The following is a 17,525-nucleotide window of genomic DNA, read 5'->3' on the forward strand; positions in this document are numbered from 1 at the left end:
GTTCATTAAACTGTTGTCTAACTTTGTATGTCTAAAATTTGCATGACAGTATTTCAAAAAGTAAACTGGCTGTAATTAAGTTACTGCTTTTTCATGGTCTCTGGCTCTTTTACACGCTACCTCTAGGATGAGAGAACCACAAGCTCACTGGTATCATTCCAGGATGGAGGCACGGTATTAAGAACTGCATTCTCTGTTCTGAAGATATGTCTGCAAGCATGGCTGTCACTGTACTCTTTAGTATTTAAATAAACTACCAAAGGCAAAGAGAAGCATTTCACTTCAATGAAATGGTGATGGAACTCTAACAAAGTGGCAATCCAGACTTTCCAAGAACCACACTTAAATGTCAGACACTCTCTGGACATTTTTAAGGGCAAATCACAGGCCAGTTCTGAAATTCAGGATTACCTGAACCTAATAAACTCCTGGGTGAGATGCAAAGAGAGCAACAGTGAGCTCATTATCAAAGTCTGAAACCAAAAGTGTTAACATATTGATGAAGAAAATGACAGCACAGTTCCTTTGTTCCAGAAATATTTTAATACAATCATAGTACAGTTATGAAGTCACATTCAATCCACTGAATATTTTAAGGTATTAATAAAAATATTATACATCTTTATTCACTACCTTAATATAATTAAATTATTTGGTTCTTATAGATGAGACTAATTGCCATAGATATTCCTATTTGCACTGCTAGTCAAACAGCATGTAAGTAAATCCATGGACTATGGTAGTGGGGCTTTATCCATTTGTGATCTTAAATCTTAAGTATCAAATTGAATGTTTTCTTTTTTAAATGCCACGTGAATCATAGAAAAAACAGTCAACCAATTTAAGGCAAAATATTGAAAGTTTCATACAACATTAATTTGAAAAGGTAAAAGAATATTTTATCAAAGATCATACATGCCTTAACATTGAGATACCTATAGATTCTTATAAAGGCAGTAATAAAAACATCAGTGCAAGTCTTGGATTCCTCAGTACAGAAATTAATAGGTTCTTTGAGAAACCATTATTTTCAAATTCTAAAACACTGCAAGGGGAAAAAATTCTGCTTCAGTTACACTATGATCATTACAAAATGTATTTTTAGCTCCATTATTCTTTACACACAGTCTTACATGTAGCATAACTATTTTTACTCAATAAAGATAGGTGTGAAACATTGTGATTATACATAAAAATTAGTGTCTTAGCTAGTTTGTTTAAACATGTTTCAGATTTACTTTAATGCAAGCTTTAAAAAAAATGTTTCAAAAAACAACCAATTTAAAGTTTATTGATAGTAAGTAGTGCAAAGAGGCGCCTCTGTCAATTTATTTTTTTGGTAAGGGCTGACGATTAGCGTTCACAAAGAAATAACTTATATTTAAAATACATTTAATATATGTGTTTTTTAATGTCCAAAGAAGGCACATAATGAGTTAAATTAAGAGAAACATTACCACTTGTTTGAACTCTGGTTAACCATACAGAGTATATAATATACACTTTTGGATAAGAATCCATATTTCTTATAATTGAAAAGTGACATCCCATTCTCTAGCTCTACTATTTGTAAAAGACACTGCGGTAACAAGACTGCAAGTAGGCAGCATACACTCAGTCCAAGTAACAGTGACCTTTTACCAAGACAGTACTTTTTTTTTTTTTTTAAACAGTGGCTAAGTGACAATTCATGGAATGGAATTAGGTCTTAAAAACAAGTGAAAATATCTAGTACTTTTTTACATTTGCAAAGCTACTTACACACTTTAAGGAAATGTTAACTGTATATGGAAAAAGCAAATAAATGGTGGTGCTCTGATCTGCATTTTAATTAACTTATTAAATAGACAACACATTTTAATATAAAAAAGACATTCATATATGGGGTATCCTACAAATGGACCATTAGTGTTAGGCACCAAAAATTCAAGTTTTCTTTTTAACCTGTCCCACTGATACATCTCAACTCTTCTATGTCTGCTCTGCAGGTATCACCATTTACATTAAATATCTGCACAGTTTATAAAAATTCTGTTCTGGGCAACTGAATCAGAGATTGTCCTTCCTTTCTTGGTATTTTTCATTGCATATTTTATCAGTTATCTCACAGCAACTAGATTGCTACAATCTCTTGCTACTTAAAAGTGGTAACTTTAAAGTGTCTGAATTCCTATTCTAGCCATGAGAATTAGTATTATATATACCTTTTTATCTGAACTAAACAATTTATGTGTGAAGTTGAATGAATAACTAATAAAAATGAACCCTATTCTTAATGGTTACTAGAGAATGATTTCAATCATGTCCCTAATGATTCTAAATATTGTATTAAGGAAAGTAATTCATGTGAATGTAAAATATTTACATATGTTGAGTAAATCAGACAAACTGTGCCACAAAGGTATACATTAAAATTTAGTAAAAAAAAAAAAAAAAAAACAAGAAAATTTAGTGTGGACCCTGGATCTCTTGTCCTGGGCCTCTTGTGAAGAGTCTGCCCTACTTGTGGAGTTCTTCTACAGAACAGGAATGGACACTTGGATGCACACATTTTCTCTTGTTTAATGAGAGAGTGGAGTATAGATACATGGGGGTGAAATTACGAAATTTCAGTTCACACTCCTGGGAATAAAAGTAGGATTATAATGGAATGATGGAATTTAGTGTACAGTTATGTTGATGAATCTCATTCAGTTACTGGGCAATAAAAACATGCATCAAATGGCTGATGTTTAAATAAGTTATACATCTGAAGTATAGAAAATTATCTATCTGTGGGAAAAACATTAGTAAGTGTACATTACTTCTTATTTTAGTAAAAAGTGAGTGAAAACTACTGAACTAGTTATGAAGTCAGGAAAAAACTCAGAATGAAGTACCAGAGAAGCATATGAAGTTAAGGCACCATTATTTACAACTTCAGTGACTGGCACTTATTCTGAAAAAGGCTTGAAAGACATGAATATAATAAAAAGCAGTGTTATTTTCCCTACTCTATAAACTACTTTGTAGTTCTTAACTATTTATTATTTGTGCTTTGCTTTTCGGCCCTATGAATAGCAGCTGCATTTTATGGTAACATCCTGCACCTTTCCTCCCCTTTGGTGTTTATGAACATACACAGTGGTAAAGGCTGTAAAAGGTGCAAAACAGGGAAACAAACGTGCTGTGTCTGTGTAAGAAACAATACAAAATAGATGGTTGAACTGAAAAAATAGTATCAGACCACACTAAAGCTATTACTCAATTACTCAAGAAAGGATTAACTCCTTCACCAACTCAAAGTCTTTTTTAGGACTTATTATATATTAAGTTTAAGATTTACAGCATTCTATACAATGACTTTAAAACAGCAATGATGTCAACAAATTCATAAAAGTTAGTTAAGTGACTGTTGGTCCACCAGATGTGTTGAAATGCAGCAAGTACATTTACTGTATAATTTCTGTCCAAGTATAAAAATATACAAAGTTCACATGTGTGTGTACACATATTTATATAACTGTTCTTGCTTCCAAAGCTCAGAAATTCACTAACTTACAAACAGGTTGCTGCAGTCAGTTGATACCATTTAACCGTCTCTTTGCTCAAGTTGAAATCTTTCAACGGCAGGGTTATTCCTCCCAAGAAAAAGTTCTCCCGCAGAGATTCTGCACTTAGTACACTCAGCTGAAGTTCTCTCTGTCTTAGGGATTCTTTGCTATATCCACTGTACACAAGCTATAGCAAAGACAGAAAGAAACAGCAGATTACAAATCATTTGTCTGGTTTTTAGGATTATTTTATGTAAAAACATAAGAGATTATTAGAGTGCCTTCAACGGGTAACACTGCCTGTGACACATCGAGTAGAGTCTGCCTCGTATTTAGATGCACACGTTGTACTTTAGGAGTCTTGGACTTTATCTTGCCATTCCTCCCAGTGTCTCACATTCAAATGCACAAAGCAGAAAATTACTATTGGCTAAAAATTAAAAACATGGTTTTTCTGAAATGGAGGTATGGGGAAGGGAAATTACAAAGCAGCCTGCCTTAAGATGATTTAATAGATCATCTTTAAAAGAGAAATGGAAGGAAGAGAATGGAAGAAAAAGAGTAGAAGAAGCAAGCTGGGAAAGAGTAATTGTAATAATTTTATAAAAAGTGAGCGATTACAATCTCCTAAAAGGAGATTGTCTTTTTTTCTGGATTTTATATACCATGAGGTGATAATTTCTGATTATCCATCATTCAGTGCAAACTTGCCAACTACAAATGCAATTTATAGCAAATCTGGAGTGTTGTAAAGCTCGTCTCTTAACTTCTGGGTATTATCTCCTTAATCAAGTCCTCTCTGTTTGACTAAGAAAACTGAAAAACTGATCTCATTTCAGTTTCGTGGAAGTATATAACACTAACTAGAAAAAAGACAATACTACTTTGTGAGAATAATACCAACTATCTTCACCAAACATTTTATATGCTTTTAAAGTACTGAAAGGGTATTCCATGGTTTTCATAAATTTATATCCTTGATGAAAATTCAGTATTATTTGCTTCCGAATCTCTATCCGGATATTTTTATGAGGATATGTTAACGTACATAAATAATGTGGTGTTTATGCCCAAATAGTATTTGACTAAGAGTTAGCAGATTTTAACAGATTTTTAACTTACCATTTCATTGAATGTTGGATTCCTAGTTTTTCGTGAAATTTTGGTTTTACGTTTGGATGTTTTGTGGGTATCTGGAAGTAGGTATGTTTTGACATATGGATTTGGGTCAGCCCCATCTTCAGTAACCTGTAAAGAAAAGCATTCCCTTAACAGTAATGCTTCGTACCACAGAATAGGTTTCCTCTACAATCATCATTATTTGTAATCACTCACAAGATCTTTGATGTGCATCACCATGATGAAGAGAGTACCATTTCGGTAAGAGATAGATAATTTCACTGCTCCTCCTATTTGGCCTTGAGCAGGACTGAAGGAACCTGCATCTAAAAATACAAAGATGTTCATTTTTATGTGATGTTGCTTGCAGTGGTTCAAGCTGCAACAAAAGTTTTTGCTTTAATTCCCAGATCCTCACATGTTGGAGAAAATCTCATTCTCACTGGTTATAGATAGTAACCCCACTGTCACTCCGCCACATCCACAGAGAAGTTACAGGCTTGCAGGTCACAGGGGAGCCATGAAGTATCAATAAAGAAAAAAACAATCTCACCAGCAGATCTAGCTATTCCTTCAGCTTTCTCATCACGAAGTAAAGGGTGGAAAAAGGTACAAACAAGATCACACTAAAGTGGAAGAGAAGAAAGATTCATTAATTTAAATATTATGCAGCACACAAAAAAGTATGTTATTATTTTTCAGTTAGGATAGTCACCTCTGCTACATCCGTTGACGCACTCATCAAACTCTGTAAATAATTGTTTAATTCAATTTTTCTCTTGGCTGCTACGTCTTTTACGTGTGTTCGCCCTAGAACCATTCTATTAGGAAAGCTACAAAAGAAAGACAAAAAGAAGTGGGATTTAAGTAATTTCATTTGGGAGTATTTATAGAATCAACACTCAGAAATACTCTTTTATACACTGAAATAGAAAATGGAGCCTTAATTCACTATGCTGCTGCTGCTGCTGCTAAGTCGCTTCAGTCATGTCTGACTCTGTGCGACCCCATAGACGGCAACCCACCAGGCTCCCCCGTCCCTGGGATTCTCCAGGCAAGAACACTGGAGTGGGTTGCCATTTATTTTTTGATTTCTTTTCTAAGTACTGGAGATGAAACAGTTCAAGTATACATCATCCTTTTATGACCTTGGTACAAAAGGAATATTGTTTTGTTAATACACTATATTTATTACTTATTTCCTACTTATTTCTTCTCAAGATTAACCACTCACAAATATGCAGATCTTATCCTCCAAAACAACCATTACTCAATAATCACAGCTATTGTAGGTATCAGTAAAATCCACAAATGCCACAGAGCTCAAATCATCTTAACTGCTAATTTTGGTGGCAACAGAAAAATGAGACTGCACATGGAAATAAACTCATACCCACTTTTCTGCCTCCTTACTTTTGAAATCTAGTCTGAGAAGAATGTGAGTAATTCAACACAGGAATTTACTGGTCATTACCTACATTAAAAACTGAAGGTTTCCAAAGGGCATCAAAAACAAACCTAAACACTATCATTTTGATTACTGCAGTGTCTCAATTTCTTGTTTTTCAGAGAAGCTCAGTATGACCACAATAATTATTCCTGCAGTGCTTTAGAAAGCTAGAAAATCCCATATTTTAAGATCGTGATCATTTATTCATTCAAGAAAAACTTAGTTCCTTGTTTATGTCTCGTACGTATTAGGCTCTTGTGATACCAAGGAATATTAGTCACACACAGTCCATAGTCACACATAGTCCATTTTACAATAACTTAACACAAAGCTTTTGACCTGTACTTGGTAATAAAGCAACTGTTTCCTATTAAAACAACATTAATGAACAAGAATGAGAACATACCCTGGTAACTTCCAAAGTGGAAAAATAATACTGAGCTTATTGTGAAGTTCCTGAAACTCATCAAATGTTCGGAACACAAATGATGGCTCAAGCTGTCCATCTCTCAAAATTCGGACTACATAAATCTGAAAGGAAATCACATCCCAAACACGTTAAATTTATAATATAACCTTTCTTGATAGAAAATTTTCAGCTTGATCATCATATGTACCAAAGGGGTCTTCACTTTGTAATATGTATGTCACAATAGGAAATAACAAATATAAAAACCAATGTATTTAATTACCTTCTAAGAGTATCTTTTACTATTGTCTAAGATAAATAAGAATTGGAACGTGAAAGGCATTCTATTTCTCGGATTAAATAAATGTACTTTCCAAATTTATAAGTGCAGTGCATTTTCAATGAAAATATTAGCAAGTAAATTCATTAAGGGTTAGCAAAGGAGACGGCAAAACACAGCGTGACAGGGAGATGGGGAAAACCTGTTTTACTTGATATTTAAACTGCATTATAACATACTTTACAGGGTAAAATACTGGTGCACAGAGTCATTTATATCTACAGATGACCAGAAATAATTCATGGATATAACTCAGTATATTTAAATAAGGTATTATAAATCATTGGGGGAAACAATGAATTATTCAATTAAATGGTCCCCTAAAATATTCTGTGAACATATAAAACTTTACTAATAACAGCTGAAAATCAAAATACTAGTGAAGTCACTTTCTAAGCTCTATCAATTTGTCAAAAATTTAAAGACTGACAGTACTGTAAATATTATCCAGCAAAAATATTAGCACAAAAATAACAGCAAAAAAGATAGTAATGCTATACTATTGAAGGGGGAAAAAAGCACACTGAAAGATTCTGTTTTGTTCAAAAAACAAACTTTATGTGCATATGTTATAATACTTCATCCCTAGAGAGTGGAATGAGAACTTAGATTTTTAATTTATATACGTCTATATTGGCTGAGTTTTTTACACTGAGCAAGCTTTACCTTTGAAATTAAGAACAAATTGAAGATAAGGAGAAAAGTAAAATAGCATCACCCTTTCAGTCTTGTCTCTGAAAAGAAGAGTAACATTGGTCCCTCATGGTTTTGGAGCAAATTTACCAAGAAATAAACACCAAAAACCAGTTTAGGGATGCTCCAAGTACATTTAGGGGTTTGGGACCATCCATGGAAGAAAGAAGTATGAAAAGAACAAATGCTTGAACTTCAGCAGAGTCAGTGAAGGAAGTAGGAGAGAACAAGACTGCATGCATGAGTCTCTACTGATACCAAACCAAACTTACGTAATGTTTATCTGGGTTGTATTTCTTATGATAAGTGAAAACAGAAACTTCTTTGATTCGACCATCTTGTCTAAAGGAGTATGTTTTGGGTGAAAATGAAAGGATCGGCTCATCATTGGAAGGAAGACCAGAAAAACGCAACTGAGCAAGGTTATGAATGAAGAAGTTAAACTTTGTGGCAATGCTTCCCAAACTTGATTCAATCAGTCTACAAAATAAAATGTGTTAACACACTGAGAAAACATTCTCATTTAAATAAACAATTCCATTCCTTTTAAAAATAGTAAGTAGATTCTCACTTTGTCAGGATTCCCTTTGCCCCATAGGCCAAAAACCTGTTACAATGTATCTCACCCCAACAAAAATACTTTAGCACAGGAAAGTCTCCATTCCATCCCATCCCACTATCTCTAAGAAATGATGCTTGGATTTCTTAAGCTCTGTGGGGTCCAATACTAATTTTAAAAGCTATTAGGGAGCGAAGATGATGGTTCATTTTATTCACTTTAATAAATATGGAAGGCAGCAACTAAACAGACATACAAGAAAGCAACCAAAGTAATCCAAAATTCCAAAACCCCATTCTATCAAATAGTTGACTAGTAGAATCTGGTATCTTATTCCTTCTTCAGAAAGTTATCATTTCTCTCAGTTGGAAAAAGAAGTTTTGACAAGATGTAGAGTTTGGTGGGGATAAATTTGGAAGGCAGGCCTGAATAAATCATTTTAGACAAGCAAAGGAAAACAGAATTAATGAATACACAAAGAAACAGTGTCAAAAGAAACTCTCTTGTGTGAGGGAACCTCACACGAAAGAGTTTGTCCTTGTTATGGACTGAATGTTTGTGTCCCCCAAAATTCATATGCTAAAGCCCCAACTCCATAGGGCCTTTATGGAGACAGTGTCCTTATTACAATGACTTTCTTCCTCCTTTCTCTTCTCCTCCCTCCTCCATGAGAGGGAACAGCGAGAAGGCAGTCAGTGATCTTCAAGCTTGAATCCTCACCAGGAAGCAAACTGGCTAGCACCTTGATCTTGGACTTCCCAGCCTCCAGAACGATGAGAAGATTCATTTCCTTTGTTTAAGTCCCCTGTCTATGGTATACGGTATATTAGTATGGCAGGCCAACTGACTAACACTTAATGCCTGCTTTACAGTTTGGCCCAGGGGAGCCAACAAGTCTCAATAAACAAAACAAAACTCATCAATACCTAAATTATCAGCATTAGTCTGGAAGGCTATACAAAAGTCAGCTTCCTTCAATTCAACTCAGCCCAGACTCATGAGACTAGGGAAGTCCAGCCCAGTGTATGCTACTTCTTCTCCACTGAGAGGAAGAAGGCAAGAGAAAAAGGAAAGAAAAGAACATGAGCCTATGTGCTCCTTCTTCCCTTTTGTGGCATTTAATGAGGAGGTACCACCAGTCTGTGACCAACCTGGTCACCAGACGTGTAGAACATATTTGCCTACAGGAAGATTTTCTTTAAAAGTAATAATCACAAGTTCAAATGCCAGTCACTGGAATATGTGTTTCAAGCACTACATCATGTAATAACAATTTAACAGCAGTGTCCCAGAGGTCACTGTTTTAAGCACTTACGGTACCTATGAAAATTGTTATGGCAGAATCCTAAAAGATATAGTGGTATAGGTATCATTTTAGGAAAAACCCTTGTATTCAGCACTGTAGAAAAAATGTTTTGCAAAAACTGTTCATAAATGGAATGTTTAGAATTAAAATCATATATATTCTAAATGTAAGATCATATTTTGAGATAAATAATCTGGGGGTGGCGGGGGGGGGGGTGCACACTGTATGTCTTGCAAAATCTTAGTTCATTGAACAGGGATTGAAACCAGGTCACCACAATGAAAGCACTGAGTCCTAACCACGGGACCACCAGGCAATTTCCAAAACAAAGGATTTTTTAAAGTGCTATTGCCAATCCTTCACATTTATTCAGTAAATAAACTTTTGAAACAAGCTTTTGATAAACCTACTACTTGCTTATTGTAAATCATAATTTTTTCTTGTTAAGTCAGAATTTTGATATATAGCATTTGTTTAAACTAAGGAAAACAAATCAAAGCTAAACAGGGTGTGTCTTCTCTAATATACTTAAATATACCTTACCTAGTAAAGAAAATTGTAGCTTCTGCATCTGTAGTTTGGGGCTGAAGTGCATCTCTAACATATTTCAAATCCTGAGTACTTGTAAGTTCTGGTAACCCTGAAGGAATCATCTATATAAAGGAAAAAGAGCTTGTGACTCAAATTTTTTACAAGTCTGTTCTGCACCCCTCCCTAAAAGCTGGCCTAGTAATCAGAAAAAAAGCAAATAAATGACTCAGAGTTTTGAGGAGTTTGTTAGTATTTTAGGGACCTAAATCTCTCAGAAATAAGAAAAGTCTTGGCCAAGGAGGTCAACTGTTGGAAGTCACAGTCTATGGAATAAAAACTGTGAAATCCAAACCCTCTGTGTAGTCTTTCATTTCTATATCAATTTCAGTCACAATAATCATAGGGTTTTTTTTTTGGATTGTTCTCAATATACATCCAAAAAAACACAGAAATCTTAAGAGCACAGCTTAATAAATATCCAAAATCTGAACATATACAGGTAAAGACAAAAAATATTCACCAGCATCCCATATGACACTCGCAGGGTCCCTTTCAGATACTATTACTGCTCATCCCCACGGTATCCACTTGAGGGTCTTTTTTTTAATTGCATGGACATATAAATGGTGTCTGGCATATTTCACATGGCAACATTTTAAAATATTTCAGTAGTAATATACCTGACATTTAAAACCAGAATAAATTTTATTCCAAAAATCACATAATATCTATCTTTAGATACTGAAACATGGAAGAATTGATACAAAATTAATTAAATGCTTGTAAATAACAGAGTTACCAGTGAAAGGAGGTTAAGAAAGAGGTTTGTTTGCTTTCTTATCAAGTTGTAGGCTTGACAGCAGAGGTCCACAAACAATTGGAAACGAATTGTGGGCTTTTCACCCCCATTAATGACATATGCCATATCAGAGGTCAGCACAAAAGGAGCCCGATCCCTATTTTAAAAGTACAAAAAAAAGAAAAGAAAAGAAAGTATACACAAAGTATTATTTACAGAAGATATGCAAGTAAGTGCTATTGCTATTACATAGTTACTGAACTAAGGCTACCTGAGCCATAGCAATTTCTAACTGGGTAACTTAATATCAGGAAGTTCTGAATTTACATAATTCTAAACAATTCACATTTCAAGAAAAGCCATCATATAATCTCATTATTTGGGTAGAATTTATATATGATATTTTCCAAGGTGATTATCAGTCTACACACAACCAGAGATCAAACAGTACATACAAATGAATACAGAGAAAACTTTTCTATTTGTTGCCATTGTACAATTGGGAACATTTCTAATAAGTACCCTAACTAGATAAGACAAAATACACCTTAATTCATTTCAACAAAGGTTACACACATATACACATTCTTCTCTACCACATGTAAACTCATCTTTTAAAGCCTTTTTCATCCCTAGTTATGCTAAAAGGGAGCAACAAGACAAAGAACAGCAAGAAAATTTTTTTAAAACTGAAGTTTAGTTGATATAAAATATTATGTTACATGTATAAAGTGACTGACAATTTTTAAAGATTTTCCATTTATAGTTATAAAATATTGGCTGTATTTCGTATGTTGTACAATATATCCTTGTAGCTTATTTTATATGGTAATAGTTTGGGACATTAATTTGTGAAATAGGAAGTGCCTCTATTTTCTTTAGCAATAATAACAATAGTAGTACCTTTTGAAGCTACCAAACATCTGGGCGTGGCCCAAAAACTTTCCAAAGTCAATATGAAACATGTGTCCTGTGCTTCGAAGCATTATATTGTCATTGTGTCGATCACAGATGCCTAAAACATAGGTGGCTACACAGCATCCAGCACAAGAATAGATAAAATTCTCAGAAGCCTATAATAAAGATAAATTATCTTAGGAAAGATAAAATTATCTTAGGAAGGAAAAATAAAGGGAAAATAAAATTATCTTAGGAAAAAGATTATTTTTAAAGGAGGCAGAGTTACAAAGATTAAAGTAATTTATCACTCATTGAAAACACAATTCTATTCTTTCTCAATAGTTTGTGAACTGGGTTTTGGTAACAGATACCAGTTTTTCAAAAGTAAACACCCTTCTAAGAGTTATTGCCCCTTCTGTCTAGCTTTTGTTTCTCAGCAGGTAGAGATTCTGCCAGTCTCTACTTAGGGTATAATTTGCCTTTGAACATCTTTTAAGCATCATGTTTGTGGAACCCTGCCCTTCACAGACTCTGCTCCTTACCACAAGCTGTTTAACACTGGGACAAAGATTAATCTAAATAAAGGAATTTTTTTTTTCCTTTTTTGGCTTGTAGGAATGGCATGTGTAAAGAAAGTAAGCTTATATCTTTAAACATCTAATAATATGATGAGTGTGTTTTGTCATCCATTTAGTGACTATGTGTCATCATCAAGTTTCTCAAAGCTGGAAGAACTTTCATTTTAGCCCTGCCTGTTCTGGGGATTAAATTAATAATATAATATCACATAGAAGGATACAATTGTATACAATGCATATTTTAATGTAAAGCACATGTTGTTGTTCAATCTCTTTGCGACCTCATAGAATGCAGCACATCCCACTCCTTTGTCCTCCACTATCTCCCAGAGTTTGCTAAAATTCATATCCATTGAGTCAGTGGTACTAATCTAACCATCGCATCCTCTGCTGCCCCCTTCTCCTTTGCCTCCAGTCTTTCCCAGCATCAGGGTCTTTTCCAATGAGTTGGCTCTTCACATCAGGTGGCCAAAGTATTGGAGCTTCAGCTTCAGCATCAGTCCTTCCAATGAATACTCAGGATTGATTTCCTTCAGGATTGACTGGTTTGATCTCTGTGCAGTCCAAGGAACTCTCAAGAATCTTCTCTAGCTTCACAATTTGAAAGCATTAATTCTTTGGCACTCGGACTTCTTTATAGTCCAACTCTCAAATCTATACATGGTTACTGGAAAAACCATAGCTTTGAGTATATGAACATTGGTGGGAAAAGTGATGTGATTAAAAGTGATTAAAAAGCTTTTTAATATGCTGCCAAGGTTTGTCATAGCTTTCCTTCCAAGGAGCAAACATCTTTTAATTTCCTGGCTGCAATCACAACCCGAGTGATTTTGGAGCCCAAGAAAATAAAATCTGTCACTGCTTCCACTTTTTTCCCTTCTATTTGCCATGAAGTGATGGGACCAGATATCATGATCTTAGTTTTATTAATGTTGAGTTAAAAGCACATGCATTTATTCTCAAGACACCACATTTCTGTGTGAAAGTCATAAGGCTCCACATGTTCATGGGATTAATTTTATTCCATAACTCCCTAGAAATTATTAGTGGTGATGATGATGATGATGATGATGATGATAAGAGCATATGTTTACACAGCACTTATCACAAACCAGGCACTGCACTAGTCTCTCTCTACATACACACACATACTATTTACATTAATGTAAATAGTATTTAGATCATTCTTTTTTTATAAGATTTTAAATGAATTCAATATGACATATACACACACATGCATATAAATGTGTGTATGTGTGTATATGTACATATTAAATTCATTTAAAATTTTACAATAGTGATGTAAATACTACTAATCTTGCCATTTACACATGAGGGAAACTGAAGAAAACAGAAATTATCTATCTGCCCAGGATTACATCATTGTTAAGTGGCAGAGTCAAGATTTAAACCCAGGCAATTAGATTCCACTGTGTTATATTCCCTCTTACTAAGCAAAGCACATAAAAGAGTCAAGTGCATAAAATCCACTTAAAATATGGACAGGGGAGTCTGGCATGCTGCAGTCCACAGAGTCGAAGAGAGTCGGGCATGACTTAGTGATTGAACAACAACTTGACAATTATTTTGTGTCAACTTATCCAGAATCACAGAGCTAGTATTACTATAAATAAACACTGGCTTCTTGTCCCAAACTACAAGAGAGAGCTCTTAAATACTGTAAAGACCAACAGAGGACAAGATTTCTGTACTTTACTTTCATAGGGTCAACAGGTAGCATTGGTAGCAACAGGTAGCATTTGTACATATCTATCTGCAAATGTAATATATTAATGATTTGACATAAACTAGGATCTCATTAAAACTGAGATCTGTATCACCATTGAAAGTCTTCTTGAGTCTTCCTTAGACCAATTTAGGATTATTAGAAGCCTTATGTGCTAAGAGATTTCCCTTTCCTATTATGTAATTCAAAAGTATACTAAACAAAAACTTGATGCCTCCTACAGGAAGAATATCAATTATAGAATTTATTCTATGTAGTGCTTTACATATATTAATTCATTTAATTTTCACAATTATATTATACATTATTTTTTACAGTCATAATATATACTATACTGTTTTATAGTAAAGATCACTGAAGCACAAGAGGTTAAGTCAACTTATCCTTACAGTTCGTGAGTGACTTGGGACCTGAATTCAAGCTCAGAGAGCTTGAATCTTCTACTTTTACAATCTTCTTCTATTATCATATTTTCATGAAATACAACAGTCTGGGTTCTAAAAATACCTCTGGTTTTGCTGGCCTCTAAATATATGTTTGGAGTTTTTTTCTTTTTTTGTAATTTAGCATTGGTTTCACTCAGATCCTTGCCATTAAAAGCATTCTGTTTTTTAATCTTTTCTTTACTTGGAGAAAAATGCTGTTTTCACAACTTAAAACTGAATGACTAGTCACAAGAGCTGGAAAATGAAAGTACTTGAGAATATGGAGACTAGTTAATTACCTTTTCATATTCCTCTTCAGAAGGATTGTATTTCCTCAGCCACTCTGCAAGCGGTTTATCTTTAAAGGATCCAGTCACACCATATTCCACTTGGATTTTCCTGAGGGTATCCGAAGCAGGAACTAGCTCCACCATGCCTTTAGCAACAAAACATTAAGACATGTGAAAATGTGTCCCTGCAAATGAACAGCTTTCAATGTTTGACATAAGATACCAGCTTAGAATAATCATTTTTAAAAAATCAACTCTGGCAGCCCATACAAGAAAGTTTGAGCAATCAAAATTATCAATATAAAAACCAATTTTATTTTCAGAAGTACCCAAGATATAAAACTGAATTTGACTATTTGAGACTTTGTATAATCATGTGCTACCCCCACAGAGTAACAATTTTAATTATAAACCAGGTAAAACTGATTCCACTAATAAAGCTACTTATAAGATACATGCTGTCCCATTTCAGCACAAAAGAACCTTCTCTATAGCATGTATCTGGGCAATGTAAGAGTGTTTCAGAGTATAGGAGGCCCTTTCAAAGGGAAGAACAGATTAAGATGGTCTTTGTGATGTGTATGAGTCTCAGGTTACATGTTTTCTCTTCCTTACTGAAATGTAAATGCTGTACTTATGTAGAAAAGTTTTTAAACACAAATCCACATAGAGAACTGTACCTTTTGTGTTTAAAAGAAAGACTATTATGCATGTTGGAACATATACAAAGTAGTCTCAGAAAGACAATTCCCCAGTGGTCCAGTTTCACTGCTGGGGTCACAAGTTCAATTCCTAGTCAGGGAACTAAGATTCCTGCATGCTGGGCGATATGGCAAAAAAAAATAAAAAATAAAAAAAAAGTAGTCTCAGAAAGCTATGTAAATGGTTATATTTTGGGGCCAGGCTGCCAAGGAGGTGTGGGTGAAAACTAAGATTTAGACTCCAATTTATTCTATTACAGGCTATATGGGTATTTTACTGTATGTGTATACAGAATAAAAGATACAGATACAGAGACCTGCTTTGAAGAAAGGACTAGAAATAACAAAGAAGGCTAAGGCCTCCAGGCCAGTCCAAAAGAAGGCATTCAAAAGAAAGCACTCAGGGCTAGGTTATAACCCCAGTAGTCTAGTCACACATGGCAGAGTGAATTCATTTGAATCTTTTATGTTGCTTAATTACATCATCTGATTTATAGTTCACAGTGACATCCTTTTTCAATGAATACCTGCATCCTGATTTTATGAGTATGATTAGTCAAATTTTTAATATACATACAAATTTCTAATTTCTTTATCAAATATACACACATACAAACTACTATGTACAAAACAATGGATAAAAGTTCATAACGATACAAAGTACAATTATCCTCTAAGGGAACTTAAAATGAATCCAGCAGAGAAGACACAATGTCTGGTAAGTATCAAAGACAACTGCTGAACCTGGAGAAGGGAGGATTACTAAACACTGATTATTATAGGCTAAGGTGCTTGTTAAAAACTTCAGGTTTTAACCATGTGAATGTGGTTTCTTCATTTGAAAAATAAGGACACTGAAAGATAACACAAATAAAAAGCTTTACCACAAGGCAAGGCACAAGGTAAGCACTCAACCATCAGTTAGAAACAACATAAAAGGGAGGAAGTTCACTGCCTACAAAATTTCACAGAAATCCATAAGAGAGAAGAGTTCAACTATATGAAATAAGTATGGTGACAGAAAAACTAATCCAAGCAAATGACAGGCTCTTATTGAGCAATCTCTCTTGATAAAGTGACTTCTATTTTATAAGATGTACTGTCTTGCAAGATTAGGGCTACTCATTGAGTTATTATTGAATATCAGCAAGAATTCTTAAATTGACTTGATTGCCCCTTTTTTGAGGAATTATTCTGACCAGGGATCAAGCCTGTGCCCGCTGTAGAGGAAAGGCAGAGTCTTAAGCACTGGACCATGGGGGAAGTCTCTGACCTGATTTCCTTTTGATAAGATAAAGTCTGTACATTCTAATATGGTTTGAGATCACAGACCAGCATCAGGACTGTTAGAGCATGAACACTCTGAGCATTATTCAAGGGAAAAAAAAAAAAAAAAAAAAGACTACATCTAACCTATTTACCTCGATCTCTGCCAGTTGAGAGACATTTGAAAATTACCATCCTCAGATCTAGTCCTTCTTTAAGCCAGATCTTGTCCATAATCTTTATCATTTGTAAAGCTAACATATCTTGCCGAAGATCTTCACCAACCTTGAAATCAAGGAAACAAAATGAAACTTGTACATTTCCAAAAGCCTTAATAGATGACATATAAAAAAGGGGGGGAGGAGTGGGGAGAAGGGAATAGAGAAAAGAGTAAAGAATGAGATAAACTGAACCACTTTTTTATTCTTCTGCAGCATCCCAGAGAAAGTTACTTAACTTCTTTACGTCTCGATTTCCTGATCTGTACACTTTAAAAGACTAGGTTTTACAGTGTGAGTATAATATTCAATTTTTTAAAAGGGCAATATGGGTGATCTTTTTGATGATCAAAATATTTCATATCTTAACTGTATCGATGTCAACATCCTAACTGCAATATTGTACAAGATAATATCATTGTGTAGAGGGTACACAGGATTTCTGTGTAATTTCTTAAAGTGAACTACGAATCTACAATGATCAGTATACTTTAACTTTAAAAAAAAATTTAGCTCTCCAAAACTGAATTCCAACTGGAATTACATTAAGTTTTCATTTTCTTCTTAAATTAGATAAAATAACTTTAAAACACATAATGATAAATACATTTTTGAGATGAGCCAAGAAAATTATGGGGGGGAAAAAAAAGAGGTAATTTGC

The 17,525-nt window shown here is 34.3% G+C and overlaps 1 protein-coding gene across 3 annotated transcripts in view; it reads right to left on the minus strand.

The window, feature by feature from the left end:
• Positions 1-520: 520 nt before the first annotated feature.
• Positions 521-17,525, minus strand: part of PIK3C2A (phosphatidylinositol-4-phosphate 3-kinase catalytic subunit type 2 alpha) — a 108,500-nt gene continuing 91,495 nt past the window's right edge. For 2 of the 3 annotated variants that reach the window (XM_006077764.4, XM_044929579.2), the window contains 12 exons: positions 16,802-16,931; positions 14,689-14,825; positions 11,643-11,812; positions 10,740-10,896; positions 9,953-10,062; positions 7,817-8,024; positions 6,509-6,633; positions 5,368-5,485; positions 5,206-5,278; positions 4,869-4,978; positions 4,656-4,781; positions 521-3,720 (listed from right to left, as the gene is read on the minus strand). In XM_006077764.4, the coding sequence (XP_006077826.2) occupies positions 3,538-3,720; positions 4,656-4,781; positions 4,869-4,978; positions 5,206-5,278; positions 5,368-5,485; positions 6,509-6,633; positions 7,817-8,024; positions 9,953-10,062; positions 10,740-10,896; positions 11,643-11,812; positions 14,689-14,825; positions 16,802-16,931 (1,647 nt within the window). In that variant the 3' untranslated portion in view covers positions 521-3,537. Of the gene's footprint in view, positions 3,721-4,655; positions 4,782-4,868; positions 4,979-5,098; positions 5,279-5,367; positions 5,486-6,508; positions 6,634-7,816; positions 8,025-9,952; positions 10,063-10,739; positions 10,897-11,642; positions 11,813-14,688; positions 14,826-16,801; positions 16,932-17,525 lie in introns of those variants that run through there. The other variant, XM_045162976.1, reaches the window with a different exon arrangement.

The sequence above is a fragment of the Bubalus bubalis genome, chromosome 16 (assembly GCF_019923935.1).
Source record: "Bubalus bubalis isolate 160015118507 breed Murrah chromosome 16, NDDB_SH_1, whole genome shotgun sequence".
Taxonomy (NCBI): domain Eukaryota; kingdom Metazoa; phylum Chordata; class Mammalia; order Artiodactyla; family Bovidae; genus Bubalus; species Bubalus bubalis.